The sequence below is a fragment of the Chinchilla lanigera genome, unplaced genomic scaffold, assembly GCF_000276665.1.
Source record: "Chinchilla lanigera isolate Chin_1 unplaced genomic scaffold, ChiLan1.0 scaffold00026, whole genome shotgun sequence".
Taxonomy (NCBI): domain Eukaryota; kingdom Metazoa; phylum Chordata; class Mammalia; order Rodentia; family Chinchillidae; genus Chinchilla; species Chinchilla lanigera.
Genome location: NW_004955427.1, coordinates 9479652 through 9502541, shown reverse-complemented (window position 1 = coordinate 9502541; position 22890 = coordinate 9479652). Strand labels below are relative to the sequence as shown.

Genomic DNA, 22890 nt, shown 5'->3' with positions numbered 1-22890 from the left:
TGGCCCACTACATTTGCATTTTGTGATCTATTTTCTATACTTGTCTGTGTGAACGGTCAAGAGGAATTAATATAACCTAGTTTTAATGTGTAAGCAGGAATGTTCAAGGCCTTTATTTCCTACACTTCTGCTACATAATTTTCTTGGTTGTTTTCCTTATTTCTCTTTTGAAGTTTCAAATTAGCTTTTAGTAACAATAAGAAAAAATCTTTTAAAAGTTGGAATTATGTGATATTAGCATATTTTAATTTATAAACCGGACATGGTGGTGCACGCCTATAATCCCAGCACTCGGGAGGCTTGAGGCGGGAGACTGAGGCAGGAGGTTTGTTGTGAGTTCAAGACCAGCCTGGGCTACAAAGTGAGCTCAAGGCCAGCCTGAACTGCATAGCAAGACCCTGTCTCAAAAAAAAAAAAAAAAAAATTATGTAAGTCTGAGAGCATTATTATATTCTTTTTTCCTACGTGAGTATTTTTCACTTGGGCTTCCTTTTCTTTAAGAGAGTTTTTATTTGCTCTGGTAAGGAGTACTGATGCTATACTTAAGAATAACATCAGTGTGAATGCTTGCTAAAATGTAAATTCCCAACACATCCTAAGAGCTTTTGATTCTTTAGTACTAAATATTCTCATGTGAGTGGTTCAAGACAAACTGAAATCTACTAGTACATCTTATACATTTCTTGAGTGTTTTCCTAGGTATTTCATATTTTTACTATCATAAATAAATATCTTTCTTCCATTTTTACCTTCTAATTGGCTAATGTTTGAATATCTAAAAGTTACTGATCTTTGTTTCTTATTATTTCTGTGTAATGTACAAAATATAAGAGGAAAATGGCAGCAATACTGTATCAATTCAAGACAGATTCATTCATACTGTGATAAATTATCTCAGTTAAGGTAACAATTATACATAAAGTCTTATAGATAGTTTCAGGGTTTGAATTTTTAATTGTAGCCATTCATTTCTTTCAAGGAAGTAATTAATGATGTATTTTCTCATAGAAAGAAGAAATACAGCCTTTTCAAGACATCTATGGTATCTTAATCCCCCCTTAATTAATTGCCACAAGGAAAAGAGATCATTTTCTTAACTTTGGATAACATCTTAATGTAAGAAATGGTTCCACTGCCATACAAATTAGAACAAATTATTACCTAGGAAAACTATTTCTAAGACAAAAATAGATTATATATTTTCTAAAATATTTATTTCACTCATAAAACCAAAAGTTTGGATATTATTTTTTCTTACATTTTGACAAACTTTGTCAATGTTTTCCAAATTAGGAAGCCAAAGGCAGTCCTGTTACCCACAAAAACTATTCAGAGGTTATCATGGCATGGAAGTAAATAGCAGACTTTATTAATGTTACAAACCTGCACCCGCACTAATTCTTTAAAGGCTTGCACCAACTAACTCCACTTAATGAAAGTCTATGCTCCAGGTTGATGTTGAAGCCCTTTACAAAAGGTAAGGCGGAGATTTCAAGGACGTTAGCTACCCTGTATAACCCTAAGAGATGTTATGACGTTACCTGCATTGTCTGGAAGGAAAAATCTGCTTGTAAGAACTTCTTAATGTGAGGAACCACACCTTTTGGTAGAGTATTAATTGCATTTAATAATTTCTTCACCTCTAATAGTAGGTTAACAGGGACAAGATCAGTAGGTATGTCCTTTTTCTGTTTGTCCTGTAAGATATTCATCCATTAAAAAGTTATAGTTTTACATACATTCTCATTTCCTCTACTAATAAAACTAGAAAAAGTATTTTAAAAAGAACAAAGGTCCAACCGTACATAGGTCATTATGACAGAACCACAAAATATAAGTAAAAATGATAAATTCTCTCTGTTCTCAAGAAACCAATTATTATTACACCAATTATTTTACATAATATGAAAGCTATATATATATATGATTGCTTTTTACAATTAGACTGTTCCAGCTACTAAAGCTATAGTAAGTTGAAAATGAATAAAGAGTTTCAGTTGCAAACAAAAATGGAATCATTCCAACTGCCAATAGTAATAATAATCTTCCAAATTTGAACATATATTTTTATAGATTTAATATGGCCAGTGCTAACGGTTAGCTATAACCATATAGTTAAATCCTGCTGGACTGTCCATTAACATTAATTATGAAGAACCAGTGGGAAAGACAAATGGGTAAAAAGCCTGGAACAGAGAGATGCCAGCCTTCCTTCAACAAGTTGTATCCAAACAAGATACTTTGGGAATATGATTAAAAAACCTGAGCCAGCAGTTTCTTATGTGGAAGCCATAAAGAGTTTGAGTTATGAAAAATGTCCACTTTTGAGGTGAATCTGACTGTCAGGTTTCCAACAGATCTAGAATTACACAGGAAGGTGATCTGGTATCAATAAAGCCTGTTCAGGACTACTGCTTACCCTCTGCTCCTGGCCTTGAGCCTTAAATTAATATTCTTCCATCTTTATCAATGTCTACCAACTATTCCTTACATTGTATGGCATTCCATGCATGAAAATTATACCCAACCATTTTTAAAATGTTAAGTTTACTAAATCTTCATGAAAAGTATGCAGGTAGATAGTCATTGCATTATGTGTGGAACTTTTCTGTAGGTATGAAATTTTTCCAAAAAGTTATAAAATTTCATAGATTTGAAAAATCCTTATAAAATATAAGCATTATCAGTACAGTACTTATTTCAAACTAAAGGTCAATTTTACAGTTAGTGGAAAATCATTTGATACTAGTTAAAAAATTTACACATAAGCAAAATTTAAGGATAAATATATCTCAATAGGAAATGGTATAATCTTCATGCTTGTTAAATACTTACATCGTATTATACTTGAAAATACAATTTTATTTTATTTTTAGTACAGACTGAACTCAAGGCCTTATACATCCTAAGTAACTGCTCTATCATGGAAGTACATCATAGTCCTGCTCCTTTTTTTCTTTCCTCTTCTTATTTGTTTACTTATTTACTTATTCATTTATTTTGAGAAGCGGCTCATTTTCCCTTTGAAAGACAAATGTGAGTACTAGGAATGTTATTCAGTGATAGAGCCCTTGCATGAGCTGACCACCAGCAACGCAAAAAAGAAAGAAAACTGAAAGATTTCTTAAAACTGATGTTTGACATGATTCAGGCAAATCAATTCTATTTTATTCATTTTAACTTACATTAAGAAGAGAAATTGGTATTTAGGGTATTAACCTTATATTGTATCAATTACCCAAGAAAGATTTACTTATGATGACTTTATTTATTAAAGCAGGAAAATGGACTCATTCAAAACTTTTCAACATAACGGAACTGACTATATTACCATCACACTATTATTAATTAATCAAAACATTACTAAAATTAAATTTCTCTTACCAGTTGAATGGTTGGTTTTTCTACTTTATTCTCAGTTTCCTCTTCAGGCTGCTCCTCCACAGCAGGATCCCTATTTTAAATGAAAAAATTTATTAAAGAGCATCTCCTGACAAAGATTATAAATGGAAATAGGAAAGAAAGAATCTACAAGTGAAAGCTAAGTGTGATGATCAAGCACACCTGCAACCCCAGCATTTGGAAGCCAAAGCAAGAGAATCTGCAATTTGACACAAGCCAGGACTGCAGAGCTAGACCCCCTCACAAATAAACAAAGAGTGTAACAACTGAATTTTTGTCTAAAAGTTCAGAAGTGTGTATCAATGGTAGTAGGTGTGTATCTGTTCAGGGACCCTAGTGAAAAAAAGAAAATTATGTTAAGCCCTTATTGAACGATATTAGAGAAAATAGCAAGCTGATAAAAACAAACAAAAAAATTCAGATCTTTTCATTTGTTTTTTTTTGAGACAGGGTCTCACTATGTAATCCAGGCTGGCCACACACTCACTGTGTAGCCCAGGCTGGCCTCAAACTCACAGTTATCCTCCTGCTTCAGCCTCCCGAGTGCTGAGATTACATGGATGTGTCACCTCACCAAGCAAAACTATTTTTAACAAACATACAACAGAAAAAGTAATGGGGAAAAATAACATTAGTATATCTGGGTAAAGACAATCCTTGAAAAGATCAATGTTTTGTGATTGATCTATCTCAAAGTTTAAGAAAAAGATCTATCTTATATAGATCATTTTTTGTTTGAGGCTCCTGGACTTCAAATTGTCCAGCTTTCTAAAATAGTTTTTAAAATTGATATAGAATTTTTAGAACTTATTAACTGTTTTGGTAACCAGGAATAGACTGAGAGGTTTTTCTTTTTTACATTGATTCAAATGTGAACATGAGCAGTGCTATATGATTAAATAAAAATTTTAGTTATACAGTATCCTTTGTACCATCATATAGAAAGTGTAATAAAAGATTACATTTGATATATATGGTCTAATAATTCTGCATAATAGCACATAAAAAACTAAAACATGTTGACTGATTTATTCAGAAGTGTACTTTACAAATATTACCTATTTTATTTTACATTTAGATATTCATTTGACAGATAATCATTAAACATCTATTATATATATACTAGGTGATTTTCTCAAGGAAAACTGGGAAAGATGAATACTACAGTGTTTTTCATATTTTCAGAATCCTAGTAAAAATTTCAATGAAAGATGATTTATACACAGAAAAAAAATAATTTCTACTCTCACTTTCAGTGGTTTATAGTGTCATTGTAAAGACAAATTGTCCATTAACCCATTAATTTTCTTATACCACTTCTAAGCCTCTCTTCAAAAACGAACATGAGAAACATGCTTGTTACCAAAAAATAAAAAATATCGCAATAATTCCTGAAGCCTTTCAAAGTCAGTGTAAAACGTTCTCAACTGAATACTCTATTTACTAATTCCATTCATGATCACTGACTCCGTAACTCGTTTTCGTTCCCAGATGTATATTAAAATCAACTGTGAACTTCTGTTACATTCAGATTTGCAAATTGTTTGAGAACTTCTCAATCAAGTACCTAGACTCCATAACAAATTTTGCTGTGTAACCCTAACTTACATCTTTTCACAAAATAAAACTCCCCCCTCAACATGACATCAAAATATTCCCCAACAATTACTTTTTCTTGCTGTTTTATAGCTAAATGACTTTCATCCCCTTTGCTTCCACATTCATCAAAATGTTTCTTGTCCATTAAATACCAGTTTAAGTATCACTTTGTGGAAACTCAATCTCAAATGTGTAATTACTGTTCCTTTCTATATGCTGCCGCGGCATGTCTATTTATACTTATGTACTTTACAGATATATTTTTTATATTTTCCCATTACATTATAAATTCTAAGTGCACAAATGTTACCTTTGCCCTTATTCCCTATGTACCACGGCATCAGTAAATGCTTGTGAAATACTAGATCATTATTGCTTACTATATGAGATAACTCAAGGTGGAAGATCGCCAATACTAACTTGCTGTTCTGTATTATATGGGAAATGTACAGGCAGACTGAACTTGTTCTGGCTAGAGGACAGACTGCCATCTGGCCTAGGCCCAAATGAATGATTCATTAAGATATTCTATATTATGTTTAAATTAACCTTTATAAAGTGAGGATAAGAGTACCCACTTTGCAGAATTGCATGAGGTGTATATGAATAGTTATAAAAGCATTAAAAACAATACCCATACATAGTAAGTCCATGTAAGTACTGTTACAGTATTTCAGTGAGAATGTCCCAAGTACAACAAGATGCAGCACATCTTTCAATTCTTTGTTCTTTACCCAGGGTTGTGATGGCAAAACTATGGCATGCTGTGCCACAGCTAGGTGTCCACTATCACTGACCCAGGGTATAATTCCTAGAGAACTTTTCTCAAATGAGATTTTACCCAGTCTACATCCAGTCTAATCAAAGATGTTAAATTATCTTAAAGCATAAGAGTATCTTATTCACATGAGCTTCCCAAGGTATTGTGGATGTTAAATGACAAGTCTTCGGAATATAACAAATCTAATTGGTTTGTGTCGGGGCTGGGGATTTAGCTCAGCGGCAAAAGCGCCTGACTGGCAAGCGCAAGGTCGTGAGTTCGGTTCCCGGTACCGGAGAAAAACCAAACTAATTGGTTTGTGTCAACCCATCCCTTACCTCACAACAAAGTCTTCTGGTAGAGAGTCCATGCTGAATAAAGTTCCTTTACAAAAATCTTCCAGTGCTTGCAAACTGACTTTTACTACTGCTAATTAAAGCTGTAAGGAAAATGTTTTTAACAGGGAGGTATCAGCTTTGTCTTCTTTCTTCTCATTATAAAAATAATACATAACCATTTTAAAAAAGAAACTGAAGAAAAAGAATATCATTCCCATTTCAAACATAATCACTGCCTGTATTTTAATATACTTATTTTCTCCAGAAACAAGTATATTTTATCAATTTATATTAAATAGAAAATGTTCTACTCTATCTTTTCACTACTGAATATTGTATATAAAAAAATCTTCCAGGTTGTTTTACTGTCCTAAGAAACATTCTAAATGGATACATAACAGCTGGTTCACTGGGATTCCTTGAACATTTTCTTAAGAGACATTTCTCCATTTTTTTCCCCTTAGAATTAATTCCATAATAAACACCATTGTGAATAACCATTTTCTATACTTAAGACAATTTCTTCATGGTAAATACTTTGGCCACAGGAAAATGCAGCAACTACAGGCCAAGACCACTGCCAGCCCCATTCAGCTCTACGATGTTCTTCCCCTTTGCGTGGTGCAGCAGAGGAGTGGACTAACTGAATGACTAGATCCTGGATGAGGCCACCTCCCAGACAGTGGGAAAGTATGGACCTGGGCAGCAGCTTTAGGGACTTCTGTGGTAACTTTCCAAATTGACTGGGTAAGAGATAGCCATGGAGAAACCTCCATAGAAAGGATACAGGTTACACATACACCCCGAGAAGTTTAAGCCCAAGCTGAGCCCTGCCTTCTTTAGTGAGAAACCAGGCCCAATGCGTGGCAACATGAAGGCCAACAGTCTGTTTGAACACCCATCTGCGGCCTACATCCAGCAGAGACTAGAGGGTTAACTGTGTTTCTGATCTACCAATGTGGGCAAAGATACATCTTGGATTAGACAGTTACCAGCATCTGGATGAACAAATACGGACTTTGGTCCATGGGGGGCACCTCACAAACCCACAGGCCACAAAGCTGGGTGGAGAGAACTGTGACTTGCTGGATGACAAGGCTGCAGATCCTGGAAAGAAATCATTCACTGAAATGAAATGAAACACCAAAAAAATTTTTCTTCAATCTTTATTTACTACTTTCCTTTTTCCTTTTTTTTTTTCCTTAAGGATGGGTTGTTTTTTTTCTCCCATTTTGTTTTTAATAGATTTTTAAAAATTTTTCCCAATTTTTTGTTATCTTTTATTTCCTATATTTTGCTGATTCATTTCATCTTCATTCTTTTCTGTGACTGTTTCCAATACTATTTCCTTTTACTCAACAGCATCTTCTATCTCACTTTTCTCTCTTCCTTCTCATCTCCCACTGATATTTTTTCAGTTTTCTTTTTTCATTCTTCAGTTCCCCACCCACTTCTACCTTTAGTACTGTAATTATAATGGCCTCTGGATCTTTACATAGTTAACGCTACACTATTATTGTTGAGTACTGTAGAGGTATAGTAAAGGTTAAGTTGCTCCATTTAGTGGATATATCCTTTAGGTTAATGCTTGGTTTGTTTTAGTGTTTACACTATAATTATAGATCTCTTTTTTATGGTTAAGCATGGTACGTTATTGGTTCTTAGGGTATGTTGATATTTACTTGTTCTTTGATGCTGTCATTATGGCTGATTTTACTACTATAACCAAGGTGAAATATTGCTGCTTATTAATTGGTTTACTCTGGATGCCAATATCTGGATTGCCTTGGTGTAATTAATAATAATGTACTTATTCCCAAAGAACTAGGTAGTGGAACCAATATGCTACAGCCTCCCATCCTAAATAAACAGAGGTGGTCAGATCCTGGAACAGAGGCAAAGGATACTAGTTAGCAGTGCCCATAAGGTATCACTGAAAGCAGACTTTAATTACAGACGTCTTCATACCAGCAATGTAGTTTTCCATTATAACAGACCAAAAAGTGTCAACCCCAAAACAAAAAGATAAAAATGTGAGAAGATAACAAAATGCCTCCAAAAACTCCCAACTCCTCCAAAGCTCATCGATGGGACAGTAAAAGGGAGGCAATCAAAAACCACACAGCCAAGTTACTTGTAAGAATAACAGAGATTAAAAAAAAATAGATCAATAAGGCAATGGGCAAACTTAAACAAGATATAACTAAGTATATAATGGGCCTAAAAAGCAAAATGATACAAAATTTGAATGAGTAGCAAACAAAATAACACAAAAGGTACCAACAGAAATCCAGGAGATTATTTTATTGAAAGTATGGGCAGAAGTAAAAAATGTCAGGACAGAATTCAAAACTGGAAGACTGCTGTCAGTGATCAATGAGAGAGATGTCTTAAAAACAAAAGAACATTCAAATGAATCCAACATCTGCTAGCTGACACAAAGATTAGTCTAAGGTTAATTGGAATTAATAAAAAAATTAAAGATACCACAAATGGCATATAAAAGCTATTTAAAAAATACTGGAAAACTTTCCAAATAAAGAGAAAAAGCATAGAGATAAGTGAAGCATGTAAAATGGCAATAAAAAATATATAAAAAACACCTCCCCATTATACATCATAGTCAAAATGGCAGAAGTCCAACACATGTACAAAATCTTAAAAGCTGTCACTGAACAGCAATGAATCAACTATAAAGGTAAACCCATTAGAGTTACAGCAGACTTCTTAACACAGACCTTAAAGGCCAGGAGAGGATGGGATGAAGTATCATAAGGCCTAAAATAAAATAATTTCCAACTGAGACTTATACATACTGAAAACTATAGATATGGTGAAAGGGAAAGAAACTGCTCAAAAGGAAAGAACAACTTGGATTAGGGAAAGGAGAAAAGAAGGAAGTATATAAATATATACACAAGATAGCTAAGATAATTGTACTACTAATTTCTATTAGTTTATTGAAAGGAACAGTTAGTGCTTATATTATTTGATGAATTTTACATGTCTATATCTGGTAATCTCAGCAACTACTTTGAAGACAATACTATGCAATGTAATAACTATTGTTATGATATTCCTATCATCTTGTTTTGAATCTCTGTATTTCTTGTTTTTTATTCTATTTAAAATTTAAAAAAATTTAAAAAGATCTAAATATGGTGAAAGATAAAATAGGTAAAACTCTTACAGACAGGCAGAGGCAAGGACTTTCTGAAAACACTGGTTGCTCAAGAAACAGTACTAAAAGTCAACAAATGGCATCACAACAGATTAAAAAAATTTCTGCACAGCGATAAAACTAAGAGTGAAAAAGACAACCTACAGAATGCAAAAAATATCTGCCAGCTACTCCTCAGACAGTAGACCAATATTTAGAATACATAAGGAACTCAAAAAATTAGATCACTTACCAAAATATAAAAGGCTCAAACAAAAAATGGGTAACTGAAATGAAGAGGCATTTCTCAGAAGTATGAATGGCCAACAGATACAAGACGAAATTTTCAACCTCTCTGGCCACTATAGAAATGCAAATTAGAACAACACTGAGATTCCATTTTATCCCAGGAAGAATGGCCACCATCAAGAAATCAATTAAAAAAAAATGCTGGCAAGGCTACAGGAGAAAATAGAACACTTCTACATTGTTGATGGGAATGTAAAATTGTGTAACCATTATGAAAATCAGTGGGAACATTCCTCAGAGAATTAAAATTAGAAATTCCATTCAACCCAGGTATTTCCTTTCTTCCCAAAAGCGTTAAAGGCATCATACTATGGTGATATATCCATATCCGTATTAATAGCAGCACAATTCACAACAGCTTAACCTGGAAGTGGCTTTTATGTCCATTAACAGAGCAATGGAGAGAGAAAGGGTCCCATTTATACACAATGATGACTCTACTTGAGCTATTTATAGGAAAATGGATGCACGTTGAATCATCACATTAAGTGAAATAAATCAGACACAAAAGCTTAAATAATGAATGGCTTCTCTTACATGAGGAACTGCACATATAAATGAACAGAAAAATAAAAGATAGCTAGCTGGTTTTTAGCTAAGTAGATATTTCTCAAATGGGAAAAGCATCAAGAGATGGAAGGTAGGGGTACAAGGATGAACAAAGTATTAAGATGTGTTATACATGGACCAACTCCCCATGTACCATGGAATGTAATCATTATGTACTGCACACACATACTAATAAAAGATTTTAAAAAGTCTCAGAAGTAGAGTTTCTAGGTTAAAAGGCACATTTGAGTCCTCTTGGTTCATACTACTAAACGGAGTCCCTAAAGGTTTTTACTGTTACTTCCTAAACAGGTCTATGAGTTCAAAATTAACACAATCTTAATACTATTGTATTTCCTTCAATCTAAAACTAATATACAGCCACTTTTCCCCCAAAATAATGATTGTACAGCTCCATAAAATAGGAGGCATGGATGGGAAGAGTTTTTACACACTCTTTGGTACAAATATCAATGGATCTTATGGATGTTTCCTGAAAAGGAAAAAAAAAAATGAGGTAACACCAAAGAAACAAAGAGACTAGGGTATCTTTAGTATGTATTTATTTATTATAGAATCTATATTTCAAGAATAACCCTTTTAAAAGTAGTCCCATTTGATCTTTATTGAGCACTCCAGATTACAGATTCAATGCTTTCTGCTAGGCTGCTTCCCTTCCTGATTCCCTTTGTAAATTCAGAAACTGTTAGAGCAAGCATATATAAAACTATTACTGAATACTCTGGGGCAAAAGAAGTAACGATGAGGAAATAAAGAGAGCGATGACATAAATAAAACATGTCTACATGGCCTGACTGTCAAATATAAAACTGCATAACATTTCCCATTTGCAGCCACTAAAATATTTTGGTTTTTTTCCTATTTCAGTAACTAGGCAGTGTTTCTCTAGTATCTTTTTTTTGGCGGGGGGGATAGGTGGGGGAGACGGTGGTGGTAATGGTACTGGGTATTAAACCCAAGGCCTTCACACTCAGCTACATCTTCAGCTGTTTTTTAACTTTTACTTTGAAATAGGACCTTGCTAGGTTGCCTACGCTGGACTCCAACATGGCCCTCCTGCCTCAGCCTCCCAGACTGTATTACCAGCTTGTGTAACATGCCTAGGTCTCTAATGACATATTTAAAACACATGCAAAAAATAAGATTGGTACAGATTTTGTAGGCCCATTTGTAAAAGGCAATTCAACATAGATAATTCCCAATTCAAGAAAATATATTCTTTAAGATCAACTATAAACCACCCAAGAATTCAGAAATAAGGAAAAGGTTAGTTCAATGAGAAGACCTTCAGTTCAATCCACTATATATATAGATCCTATTAACTCAAAGAATATTTATATGATGTTGAGCACAAATAACCAATTTAACACAAAAAGAGAAAAAAATAATAGCAGGATATAAATTCTTCTAACCCTTGAGATCTGAGCAACTTCCTATTAGTGAGCTTAGAACAGTGTAGAGGGCAAGCCAGCTCTGGCATAAGGGCTAAAAGAAGTCCTGTGAAGGTCATTTGCAAAACAGGTATTTCTAACTATACTACCAGCATTCTATATGTCACTAACACAAACACTAAATGGTTCAGAAAATCTTGAGAGATTAATCTTCCAAAATTTGATGTTCACACTTCAAACACGAATGTGACTTAAAACATGTTCATACTTCAAACACAAATGTTATTTAAAACATGAATATGAAGACACAGATTTTCTTCTGAATTTCCTCAATTAAAACAAAGTAACTTTCTAACACCTCTTAATTTCCCCAGCTTTTTCAATTTTTGTTTCAATTTGTGCACATAAGTTACACAGACTTGGTTTTATTTTGGCATATTCACACATGGATACATTTTGTCAAAACTCTCCTTCTTCCCTCCCCTTTTATAGATCTCCTTCCCTTTCTCTAAGGTCTCTCTGACAGTCTCCCTTCTACTTTCAATGTAATCTTTTTTAAAAAACAGGTTTCTCCTATGAGAGAAAATATCAGGTCTGTGACTTCCTGAGTCTGGCTTATTTCACTGGACATGATACCTTCCAGTTCTAATCATTTTCCTGCAAATAATATGATTTCATTCTTTACGCCTGGCCCTTCTATAAAATTTCATTTTGAGACAGCGTTCTGGTAAGTTGCCCAGCTTGGCTTCCAACATGTGATCCTCCTGCTTTATCTTCCCGAATAGCTGAGGTCACAAGGCATGCGTCACCATATCCAGCTTGTTTTACTCTTATTTTAAAAAAGCAGTAAGTAAGAAAAGTTATAAAGTCATATGTAAATTTGCATTCTCTGTTGAACTACCAATGGAAGGTGCAACCTGTAGTGAGTAAAGCAGGGAAAGGTTGGATAAACCTTGTTTGTTTTTCACAGCACATCAGATTTGTATTATGTCCTCACTATGCCTGCACAGGAAAAGGCACAGCTACAGTATATTTCTATTTTATGGTTCCTATAAACCTGAGTATTTCAATAAAAAATAACAGCTAAGATGTTACTTCATAGTCATCGCATGCAGAGGCATCCCTTCTCTAAACAAAACTATCTTCTCATTTCCAGAATATAAAAGCTCAGACATGGAGACTTCCCCCCTCTTATAAAGTCTTCTTTAATCAGTAACTGTTTGCACGGATAACAGCAAAGATTAAAAAAGGGGGAAACATTCTGGCTATAAAGTAGAGGACAGAAGACCTCTGCTAAGCTATTCAGCTAAGAAACAAAACAGTGAAAATAAACCAAAAGATACATATATTCAGAACTAAGAGTTAAGAAAGGCTATGGCTTTCTTCTGCCTCCTGATTAAAATACAACCTGAGGTGAACCTGTGCGACGAAAGGGTTCCCTGGAGAGGATCATCCAGTTCATCATTTCCTAGGAGCTGAGCAGGTATGTGTGGCAAAAACTACTGGCAAAAGCAGCAGCAGTAGCATTTTACAGACAGTGTTGAGGAAGTCTTAAGCCCCTAGCAATGGAAAGGAAGCACCCACCCTGGAATGTCACCACTGTGCTTGTGAAATAATTCAAAGGTCCTTAACATCACAGAAGAGGGTAGAGGAAACCTTTAAAGTCAGACTTAACATACCAGTAAAAGTAACTCTAATTTCCCTTACTACAGTCACTCCAATAGATTTTCCTCGTAGCCAAGAAACAAAATTTACTAGGCTTTCCTGGAACTGAGAAACTGCTCTTCCTGGTTCATCTGAGGGCAATTCAAGGTCAATTTACAACACACTTTTATTCATCAAATTGATTTTATCTCCAAGCTAGGTTTTACTGGTAGAAAAATAAGGCACAGCCATAACATAAAATACCTTTCTTGTTCCCTCTAAGCTCTCAGTTTCCACTTTTTCCTCTTACTCACTGCAATTTATACAAACTTTGTTTAGTTGTAAAAGTGGTGTTTCCATTTTAAAGGTGTATTTATGCACATCAAAGCAGTCACAGTTCTTGTTTGCAATATATTATTCATTTAAACATTTCATTTATGGCCCTACTCTCATGTCCCTAAAACGTACATGGGCACATTTTTGTAAAACTCCACTCTAATCTTCATCAAGTCTAAGACACCTGATAAAGTTAGAAGTCCTAATTTGTCAACAAATTCACATTTCAATGGTCAGCTATATATCCTTTCAATTTTTAATCCCTGTCAACTCTGAAGCTTACATTATACAATGCCTAGAATCAAATAATCAATAGTAAGAAAATAATAATAAAGGTAGAATTCATTTTTCCCAATACTATCATCTTAAAAACAAAGTATTATATTTGGTGCTTTTCAGAAAAGGATTTTAGTTATTGATGAGTTTTTAATGCAAAATAATCCAGGTTTCTCAAAATTATCACTGACATTCAGGGCTGGAAATCTCTTTGACATAAGAAGTTTTCCTATGCATTTTTAGAATGTTTAGCAGCATCCCTGACTTCCCCACTCCTCTCAGCCCCACCGTGGCTACTGAAGACATCTCTTGATACCATCTATTATCCTGTGGGACACACAAGCGCCCTGGGTTGAGAATCACGGAGTTAAGTAAGTTGAGAAGCTTAATTAAGTAGACATGGAGCAGATTGTTCTAGGGAAGAAAAAAATAAGATTGATTATAAAATGTAGCATATGTATACAAAAATAAAACAATTACAAAATTTGAAATGATGAAGATATGTATTTAGATTTCTTTTAATGCTAAAAGTTGAAAAGCTGCATATACCTGGTAAAGGGTACAGAATATTCGGAATTAGTCTAAAAGAATACATTGTTATTCTGACAGGATATGCAGCCCTGCTTTCAAACACACTAGCTCTTGAATTTTAAATAAAATCAGCAAATATTCTCTACAAAAAGTATCTTTATCTGCAACACAGGGGTAACAATGAAACCTAATTTCAGAGTTGTAAACAGTTCCTGGCACATTATCTTTTTGTATTAAGTACTATAAAACCTGTTCCTATACTACCTTATCATGCAACTGGATTTACAGCAAAATTAGATCACTTTTCCTCTAATTCCCTACTGTGATAGGGAAATGCTATTGTACAGAAAAGAATAATAGATTTCAAAAAGTGGGGCAAAGAATTAGTTTCAAATATATTACAGATGATACAAATTGCAGTTTAGTGTGCACTGTTTAACACCTTGCATTTTCCCATCAGCACATATGTCTGCCAGTCTCTAAACCATGATAAAAATGTTCATTGTCTCTAGGTCTTTAGAAAGTTTTGTCATTATAGACAATATTGCATTAAAGAATCTTTATTCATTCATTCATTCATTCATTCATTCATTATGGTACTAGGGGTTGAACATAGAGCCTTTGCATTGAGATATATCCCCAGTTTTTTCTTTTTCTTTTTGGGTGTTTTGAGACATGATCTCACAGTATAGTCTAGGCAGCTCTTGAAAGGCCCTCGCCTTCTGTGTGCTGGGATTACAGGCATGTGCCACCATGCCCAGCTGCATTAAACAATCTTGAACATACAACTTGATTCTGATTGTTATTTGTAAAAGACAGATTTAATACATCAACATTAAATTAAACATACTCCAGAAGTTCAAGAGTCTTCGAACAAGCAGATTATAACACTGATAATTAGTACTTCTGTGGGATTTTACCAAAAGATTTTTTTTTTTTTTTAATTTCCTATGCACTTTTAGAATGTTTAGCAGTATCCCTGACTTTCCAACTCAAGAAGAGATGTTATGGTCACTGCAAGGGTTGAAGAAAATACCTTCAACAAATACTGAATAAAGTATAAACTCAATCGGTGATAGGCGTTTCTTACAACCAAAATTTTAACTATTTATCTGGTTATGTCTGCTATACAAATAGTAATAGCCACTCTTCATTTTTAGAATGGTAGTTGGCTTTATCACTGTGGAGCTTGAAGTACCACTGACTCAATATCTTATAAAACAGAAATTTATTTCTCACAGTTCTGGAGGCTGAAGTCCGAAATCAAGATGACAGTGTGTTTAGTTCTGTTGAAAGTCCTATCCTGGCTTGCAAATTGCTGACTCTGGATTTCTTGCTGTGTTTCCACTTGTTGGAAAGTGGGAAGAAAAGTCTCTAAGGTCTCTTTTACATTCATTTTATCTATGAGGGCTCCATTCTCATGACCTAATTTACCTGGTGGACAGTTACCATTACATTGGTGGGTTAAAATTTCAACATATGAATCTGAGAGAGAGGAACTAATTCAATCTGTTGCATGGATGTAGCATGGCTCTACTACTGTCGAAGTCTTTATTTCTCTTATGGTAATAAGCTCCAAGTGGACAAAAAAAACTAAAGTCTTCAGGTTAGACAAAAGTACCATAAAATGAACAATTATTTTGTATTAGTAGTGTTAAGAAAACAAAATATACTTATTATTTGGCTTTCTAATTTTCCATTTTGTCCTATTTTTGTATTTGTGTAACAAAATAAATTTATCTAGACAAACATGGCCAAACCATTTGCCCCCAGAAGATAAATGTAATTTGCTCAGGCAAACTCCAGAATTGATGGTAATACCTAGAAAAATCTCTGCAAGTTATCAGAAATTTTGATCACTGTCCATCTGAAGTCTTGCTTATCCATAAGCAAAAAGAGACCATAACATCTCTTCTTGAGTTGGAAAGTCAGGGATACTTATTGTTGATACTATCTGGCATCTTAAGTCAGGAAGGAAGAGCCTTGAAACGTATACCCGTAAATTCCTAGTTATGTTACAAATCTACCAATATTGGAAATACAACTGCCTAAAGCAAAATTAGTACAGAAGCAAGGTTTTAATTCTATTCAGAACTATCTAGCCAATTACTTCTGGATTTACACAGGCAAATCTAATATATATTAATTTGTTTTGAATGTTGCATACACCTACAATGTGTACTGATAGTTTATAATTTTTCTGAAAAAAAGCACCTTCAGATATTAAACTACTTCCTTTCAAATACTCATGAGTAAGGAACCACTGGAAAAAGTGTATGCTACCCCTAGGCACATTCTCCAAAAGTGGAGTATTGTCAGCAATTTTAAAATATTTCATTGTCCTTAGAGTTAGAAAATAGTAGCCAGGGATACAGCTCAGCAGCACAAGCACCTGCTTGGCAAGACAAGGTCCTGAGTTTGATTCCCCATACCTCCCTCCAAAAAATAGTGGCAAGGGGCTGGGAATTTAACTCACCGGCAAAGCGCTTGCCTGGCAAGCGCAAGGTCGGTTCCCGGTACCAAAGAAAAACCAAAAAAAAAAAAAAAAAATTAAGAAAATTGCCTGCTTGCTGTTATCTTAGAAAGGCATACATTTGTAACAAGGTGAGAAGGCAGGTTAAGCTTGTGAGTATGAAGTTTTCCTTTCACAGAAAACTAATGGGGTGTATTAACTTTGGTTTTATTGAACATAAGATTTTCACCAGCTTCTGTGTCAGACGCTCGGCTAAGTACCTATACACAATGAATAACATCTGAAGTCACTTAAGTCTAAAAGGTAAGTATTACTACAAACAGTTTTAAAGCTATAAAACAGGGCTGGGAATGTTAGCCAATACTAGCACGAGGCCCTGAGTTTGATCCTAGAAATACAACACACACACACACACACACACACACACATACAATTATAAAGCTGAGACTTCAAAGATTTCTCATGACTAAAAATTCAGTAAGAGCAGGAATTCACACCCCTAAATTTCAACAACTACAAAATCATGTTCTTTTCACTATGTCTCATTACTTCTAGTGGTATACTTGATTTTACTTAAGCTTGATGCATAAGCATGAGCTGGAATGGGTGATATGCACAGACACACTCAGAAACAAAATTACTTACAGTGTTCGTAATCAGCAAATTATAATGTAAATGTAATTAATTATATGTCAATATTTCATAATAAATTAAAACATTAGTTTTTGCTGTTTTTCCATTCAATTAAATAATTTAGAAGCATATGTAGTACAGAAATGAATAATTCATCCCTATCCAAATGATCTCTCCAGATTGAAGACTTTTGTAAGAGTCTGAAGTTCTCTGATCACATATTCCTAAAACAGTAAAATTTTGAGAATACACTGAAAATATACCAGCATTACTCATCTATTACTCAAGTATTACTACCACAAAAAACGAGATAAAGTTAAATGGGTGAGTTTTAATATTTGTTTCCATACCTCAATAAACATTTTCACATATCCTCCAAGGTGTACATAAACCACTGTGGACACCTCTGTCATAGAAAACAGCTTCACATTTAACACAGGAAACAGATTCTATCTATTCCACAAATGTGATGGTATCTATTTTTTGAAAGGCCAGGAATTTTTAAATGAGCTATTACAAAGGACTTCGTTCTTTTACTCAAGAACCTTGAGCAGGCAGGTCTTCAAGAAACAGTAAAATCAAATGTATGCCACTTCATCTTATCTGGAAAACTAGATACAAAACAATGAGTAGCACTTGAGTTTAAAAAAAAAAAGGCAACATTTTGACTCTGGAACCAAAGCATTAAATCTTGAATAAAAATAATGGCAAATCAAGACCGGCAGCCTAGCAGACACAGGGCTCATTACTACTTCCTGTATGATGCTGAACAAATTATTTTACCTTTCTCTGTTAGGGTTTTCTCATTTGTAAAATCGTGATCATAATACTACCTACATCAGGAGATTGTTATAAAGACTAAATAGAAGGCAAAGAGACTAAGAACTGCACTTTGCATATGGTAAGTGCTCAGTAAGTGTAAGCTATCATTATCATCATCCCAAGAACAACAAAAAAATATTCAACTGCATTATTTTAAAGGAGAAAATAAAGTGTATGCGCACATCTCACACTTTTTAGCAGTGGTTAAAATAGCAGGGTGTGGTGGTGTATGCCGTAATCTCACCACTCAGGTGGCTGGGGCAGGATCTATGTACGTTCGAGGCCAGCCTGGGCTACAAAGAGAGTTCAAGGTCAGCCTGTGCTACATAGCAAGACCCCCATCTCCTAGATAGATAGATAGATAGATAGATAGATAGGAATCTTCTAAACATGATAAAGAATATCAGAAGCCAACAAAGTGTTAAAATACAGAAGAATTAAGATATGTTATATATGTGTACCAACTCCCCATAATTGAAAGAAGGCATTATGTACAAGTAGATACTAATAAAAATTCTTTAAAATACAATTATTATTATTAATTTATAAATCACACATTAGTATGATTTTCCATAGAGATTTCCATATTGCATTCCACAATGCAATAAAGACAGCAAATACTGAAAGATAAAATTATTATTTGCAGATGATATATAGGTAGAAAGTCTAAGGGAATAAATAAAACTCTTAGAGTTTTGGTAAGTAGCTGAGATTAAAATGTACCAAAAGCCGGGTGTGGTGGCAGTAGTGCTGCACACCTGTAATCCCAGCACTCAGGAGATTGGGGCAGGAGGATCTTGCAAGTCTGAGGCCAATGTGGGCTACAAAGTGAGTTCAAGGTCACCCTGAACTGCATAGTGAGACCATCTCAAAAAACACAAAAAAGAGAAAAGTACCAAAAGTCAGTATCTTTTTTTAAGAGTAACAACAAAATCTGATTTTAAAAAAAAAAAAAAAAAGAAGTCTTCTTAGTGTAGTAAAAAGTGAATTATATCCAGGAACAAACTTAGTGAGAATGGTTTAAAACAGTAAGACAAACTATATAAAATTTCACTGAACATAAAATACACTGGAATAATATCAACTACCACAGTATCTTGTCTTAACCATACAAACTCGAAACGCAGAATCTCTTCTAGACTCATGCCTTACCTCACTCCTCTTCCCATTCAGTCAGCAAGGGGGGCTCATGTGATCTCACAAAACGTTGTCAAAATTTTTCATCCCTTTTCAAACTCCACTTAATTCTTCTAGATATCCTATATAGACTCCAGCAAATGAGTCTCCCTATTTCTAGTCTTAGCTCTCTCAAAAGTAATCAGTCTAGTCACAAGCTACATCAATCAGGCTCCAGTTTAAAAACAGGTCAGCACTGCACTCCAGCTCAAAACCTTCAGTGATCTGGCCTTAGCTTCATCTTCAATGTCTCTTCCCCCTTTCAGGGCACTATGAGCATGGCTTTGTGTTTCTCAAATTAGGACATACAAGTATCACTGACTAAAGCAGCCAGAGCTTCTGACAGTTTCAAACGGTGAAAAATTTTTATGAAAGATGATATTAAAGTGAATAAAGAAGCAGTGCAAAATTTGTGACTGCTTAAATTAAAATGCAAGATTCCAAAGATGGCACAGCTGGCAGGTTTGAGCTGGGTGCTCAAAACGAAGATAATGCTGCACTTATTGTAATAGGTGAAAAGTTTAACACTGACAAACTTAACACTTATCAATGATTATAATGGAGGCAGTTTAATTATGTCAGAAAAATTTATTTTTTCTTTTGCAGTATTGGGGATTGAATCCATAGTTTTCGTACTAAACTACATTCTCCACTCCCTATTTGTTTTGAAAAGGGTCTCATTAAGATGCCCAATCTGGACTTGAACTTGTGACGCTCCTGCCTCAGCTTTCTAGAGCGCTGGAATCACATGCCAGGGCTGCCACACCTCCTAACTGCCTCTTCCTTTTATCCTCCGTCTCCTAGCCATGTGGCTCCTTGCTGTTCCGGGCAGACCGTCATACTCTCACTTTTAGGGCCTCCGTCCTTGCTATTCCCTCTAAAACCCTTTTCCCCTAGACTATGGCTATCTTCTCAATTCCTCTAAGTATTTCTTCAGGTATTACTCAGTGAGAAGGCCTATGCGGACGTTCTCATTTCCCTTCTTGATCATCAACATTAGAATAACTTTTTTTTTCCATATCACGTTCTTACCTACTTATAATTTGTAGCTTTCCCGCTAGCACGTGCTACACCAAGTAGGATTTGTTTTACTCATTGAATCTCTAGTACTCAGGACAATGCCAAGCACTTGGGATAATCTCAACCAATTATTCATTGAATGAGAAAGATATTACTCTGAGATTTTACTTTATGACACTGAAGCACTGAGAACGTCCCAAGATTTATAAGCACTCGGCTCCACGCCGTCACGGATGGCTCCTCTCATTTACCTGAGCTCCTAAAGTACTGTCACACTTCCTTTCTTAACACTTCCTTTGCTACAGAGATATACGAGGGAATCTTTCTGCCAGGACGCAGTCCTTAGTTCATTTTATCTCCGATAGTTAATGCAGCACGAATCGACAGATGAAAACCTCAGGTATCCCCCACACTTTTACATGAATGTTTCAACTGGCTAAATTATTTTCAGCTTTTAATTTTAAACTGATTTTTAAAAATAAACTCAGCCTTTCAAACAAGTAGGATGCAGAAATCACGTTCCCAGAACAGACAGAGCATGAGCTGTGGGTGACTTCCGTCAACGGCCTGACGCGCTACTGTCCACAAACGGCTTTTACACCCTTTATTCGTCTCCCCGACACATGCAGCCGAGAGCTCCACTCAGTCGCTCGCTTCACCGCTCACACACGCACCCGATCTCCGACCAAGAAACACAACTGGGGCCACGTCCTGCCGTGGGGACGCACAACGCGGCCACGCCGGACAGACACGGCCCTCACACACACTGAGGCTGGGGGCGCGCCCCGCCGCAGAACCCCGCCTGCCACCGCCTCACCTCAGGAGACACCCACTCGCGGGCACCAGGGGCACACGGAGGACGAAGAGGCCCCGCCCATGCCGCCGCCACATCTAGGACCCAAATTCTCCTCCCACAGGTCCTCAGCGCGTCTACACTAAGGGGAAGCGCCCATTTCTCGGGTAAAGGATGACGCTCAGTGGAAAACCCAGCCCTGCGGCGCGAGGGCCGAGGAGAACAGGAACGCCGAGCCCACGGGAGACGCCGAGCCCGTCCGTCTCCACAGCCCTTCCCGGCTGGAGCCGCGATCGCGTTTCTCGCGAGACTCTCGTCTTCGCGGCCCTCAAACTGAAACCTCGCGGCCTCTCAGACTGGGGGCCGGAGGGGCGCTCGCGGCCCACCTCACAGACCCACAGAGCACCGCGACCCCCGCCCCACCCAGCGCGTCATCCCGCGGGGTCCCCCAGGCCGTCTAGGAACTTCCGGAGCCCAACCGGAACCGGAAGTTGGAGGAGCGGTGGAAGGGGTGGGGCTGAAAAAATCCAAAAAAGCGCGGCGAAAGCTGGAGGCCCGAGCCGGCGACCGGTGTCCCCTAGCGGGCGGGGCGGGCACCTGTTCCCATGGACTCCACCGCTTGCTTGAAGTCTCTGCTCTTGACCATCAGTCAGTACAAAGCCGTTAAGTCAGAGGCGAACGCCACGCAGCTTCTGCGGCACTTGGAGGTGAGGGGTTTGGGCCTTCGGGACGAAGCGGGCCTTTCCCTTAGTGGTCAGTTCCCCGCGTGGCCGAGGAGGGGCGCCCCGGCCCCTGGGCTGTCCCCTTCCGGGGGAGACTGCGGGAGAGTGTGGGACGGGCGGGCAGAGTTGGGCTTTGTTTCCCAGAGGTGGGGAGAGCTCGGGGCCGCCTTTTTCTCCTTGATTCATGCTTTGTTTCTGTGTTTTTATTTTCTTTCGACAGCCAAAGCCCTCTAGTATACAGTGATTGCGCTACCGAGGTCGCGAGGAGGCGGGTTGAAAACTTCTGCTCGTAGGCAGTTCCCAATGTCAGTTTTTGTTTGAACTAGCGTTGAACAGGAGGATGGCTTTTCAACTTTCATTGGGTTAAGACCAGCACCCTCGCTGGTGGTCTATTTTTCTTTACCAAAAATATATTGCTCACGTAGTTTTAATCCTAAAATATTGGATTACTTTCTTTTTTTTTTTTTTTTTCTCTTAGGTCCTGGTGGTTTTGTCTAGACCGTTCTATTTTAGTCGAAATCTCCCCCTGACATTTGTAACGTGTTCCTACGATTTAAAATAACATTAATCTCAGTTTAAATTAAAAATTTAAGTTCAACCAAAGTTCATTTTAATTCATGGTCGCAGCTTTCCGTTTGTTAACATAAAACAGAATTTTAAAGTGTATTCCATTTGTTATATTAACTGTATGATAAAATGCAAATGGACGATTAGCGGAATACCTGCACAGTAATCAGTATTCCGATGATGGCGAGTGCTACAGCAGCACTGGCCTTTAGAGAAAATGGGATGTAACAAGTGTGGCCTTGCTCTCTTAAGTTTACTGCTGTTTTTCACAACTTTAGGTACCTCTGAATACTGTCTTCTTTTTTTCAATCATTGCCCTAGCAAAGACCCTGCAAACGTAGTAATAAATCCTTAAGGCTACTTTTCAG

General features: G+C 36.4%; 2 protein-coding genes across 8 annotated transcripts in view; one reads left to right on the top strand and one right to left on the bottom strand.

Moving 5' to 3' along the window:
• The window catches only part of Dzip3 (DAZ interacting zinc finger protein 3), a 90288-nt gene extending 68942 nt beyond the window's left edge, over positions 1–21346 (bottom strand). For all 6 annotated transcript variants that reach the window (XR_001234381.1, XM_013515123.1, XM_013515125.1 and 3 more), the window contains exons 1-5: positions 21258–21346; positions 7092–7206; positions 6100–6200; positions 3385–3454; positions 1542–1697 (exon numbers count right to left, since the gene is read on the bottom strand). Coding sequence is in view for 5 of the 6 variants with exons in the window: in XM_013515123.1 (XP_013370577.1) it covers positions 1542–1697; positions 3385–3454; positions 6100–6131 (258 nt within the window). In the remaining variant the exon portion in view is untranslated. The remainder of the gene's footprint in view (positions 1–1541; positions 1698–3384; positions 3455–6099; positions 6201–7091; positions 7207–21257) is intronic.
• Positions 21347–21812: 466 nt separating this feature from the next.
• Kiaa1524 (KIAA1524 ortholog) overlaps positions 21813–22890 on the top strand; it is a 32628-nt gene continuing 31550 nt past the window's right edge. For both annotated transcript variants that reach the window (XM_013515128.1, XM_005386362.2), the window contains exon 1: positions 21813–21940. In XM_013515128.1, coding sequence (XP_013370582.1) covers positions 21839–21940 — 102 coding nt within the window. In that variant the 5' untranslated portion in view covers positions 21813–21838. The remainder of the gene's footprint in view (positions 21941–22890) is intronic.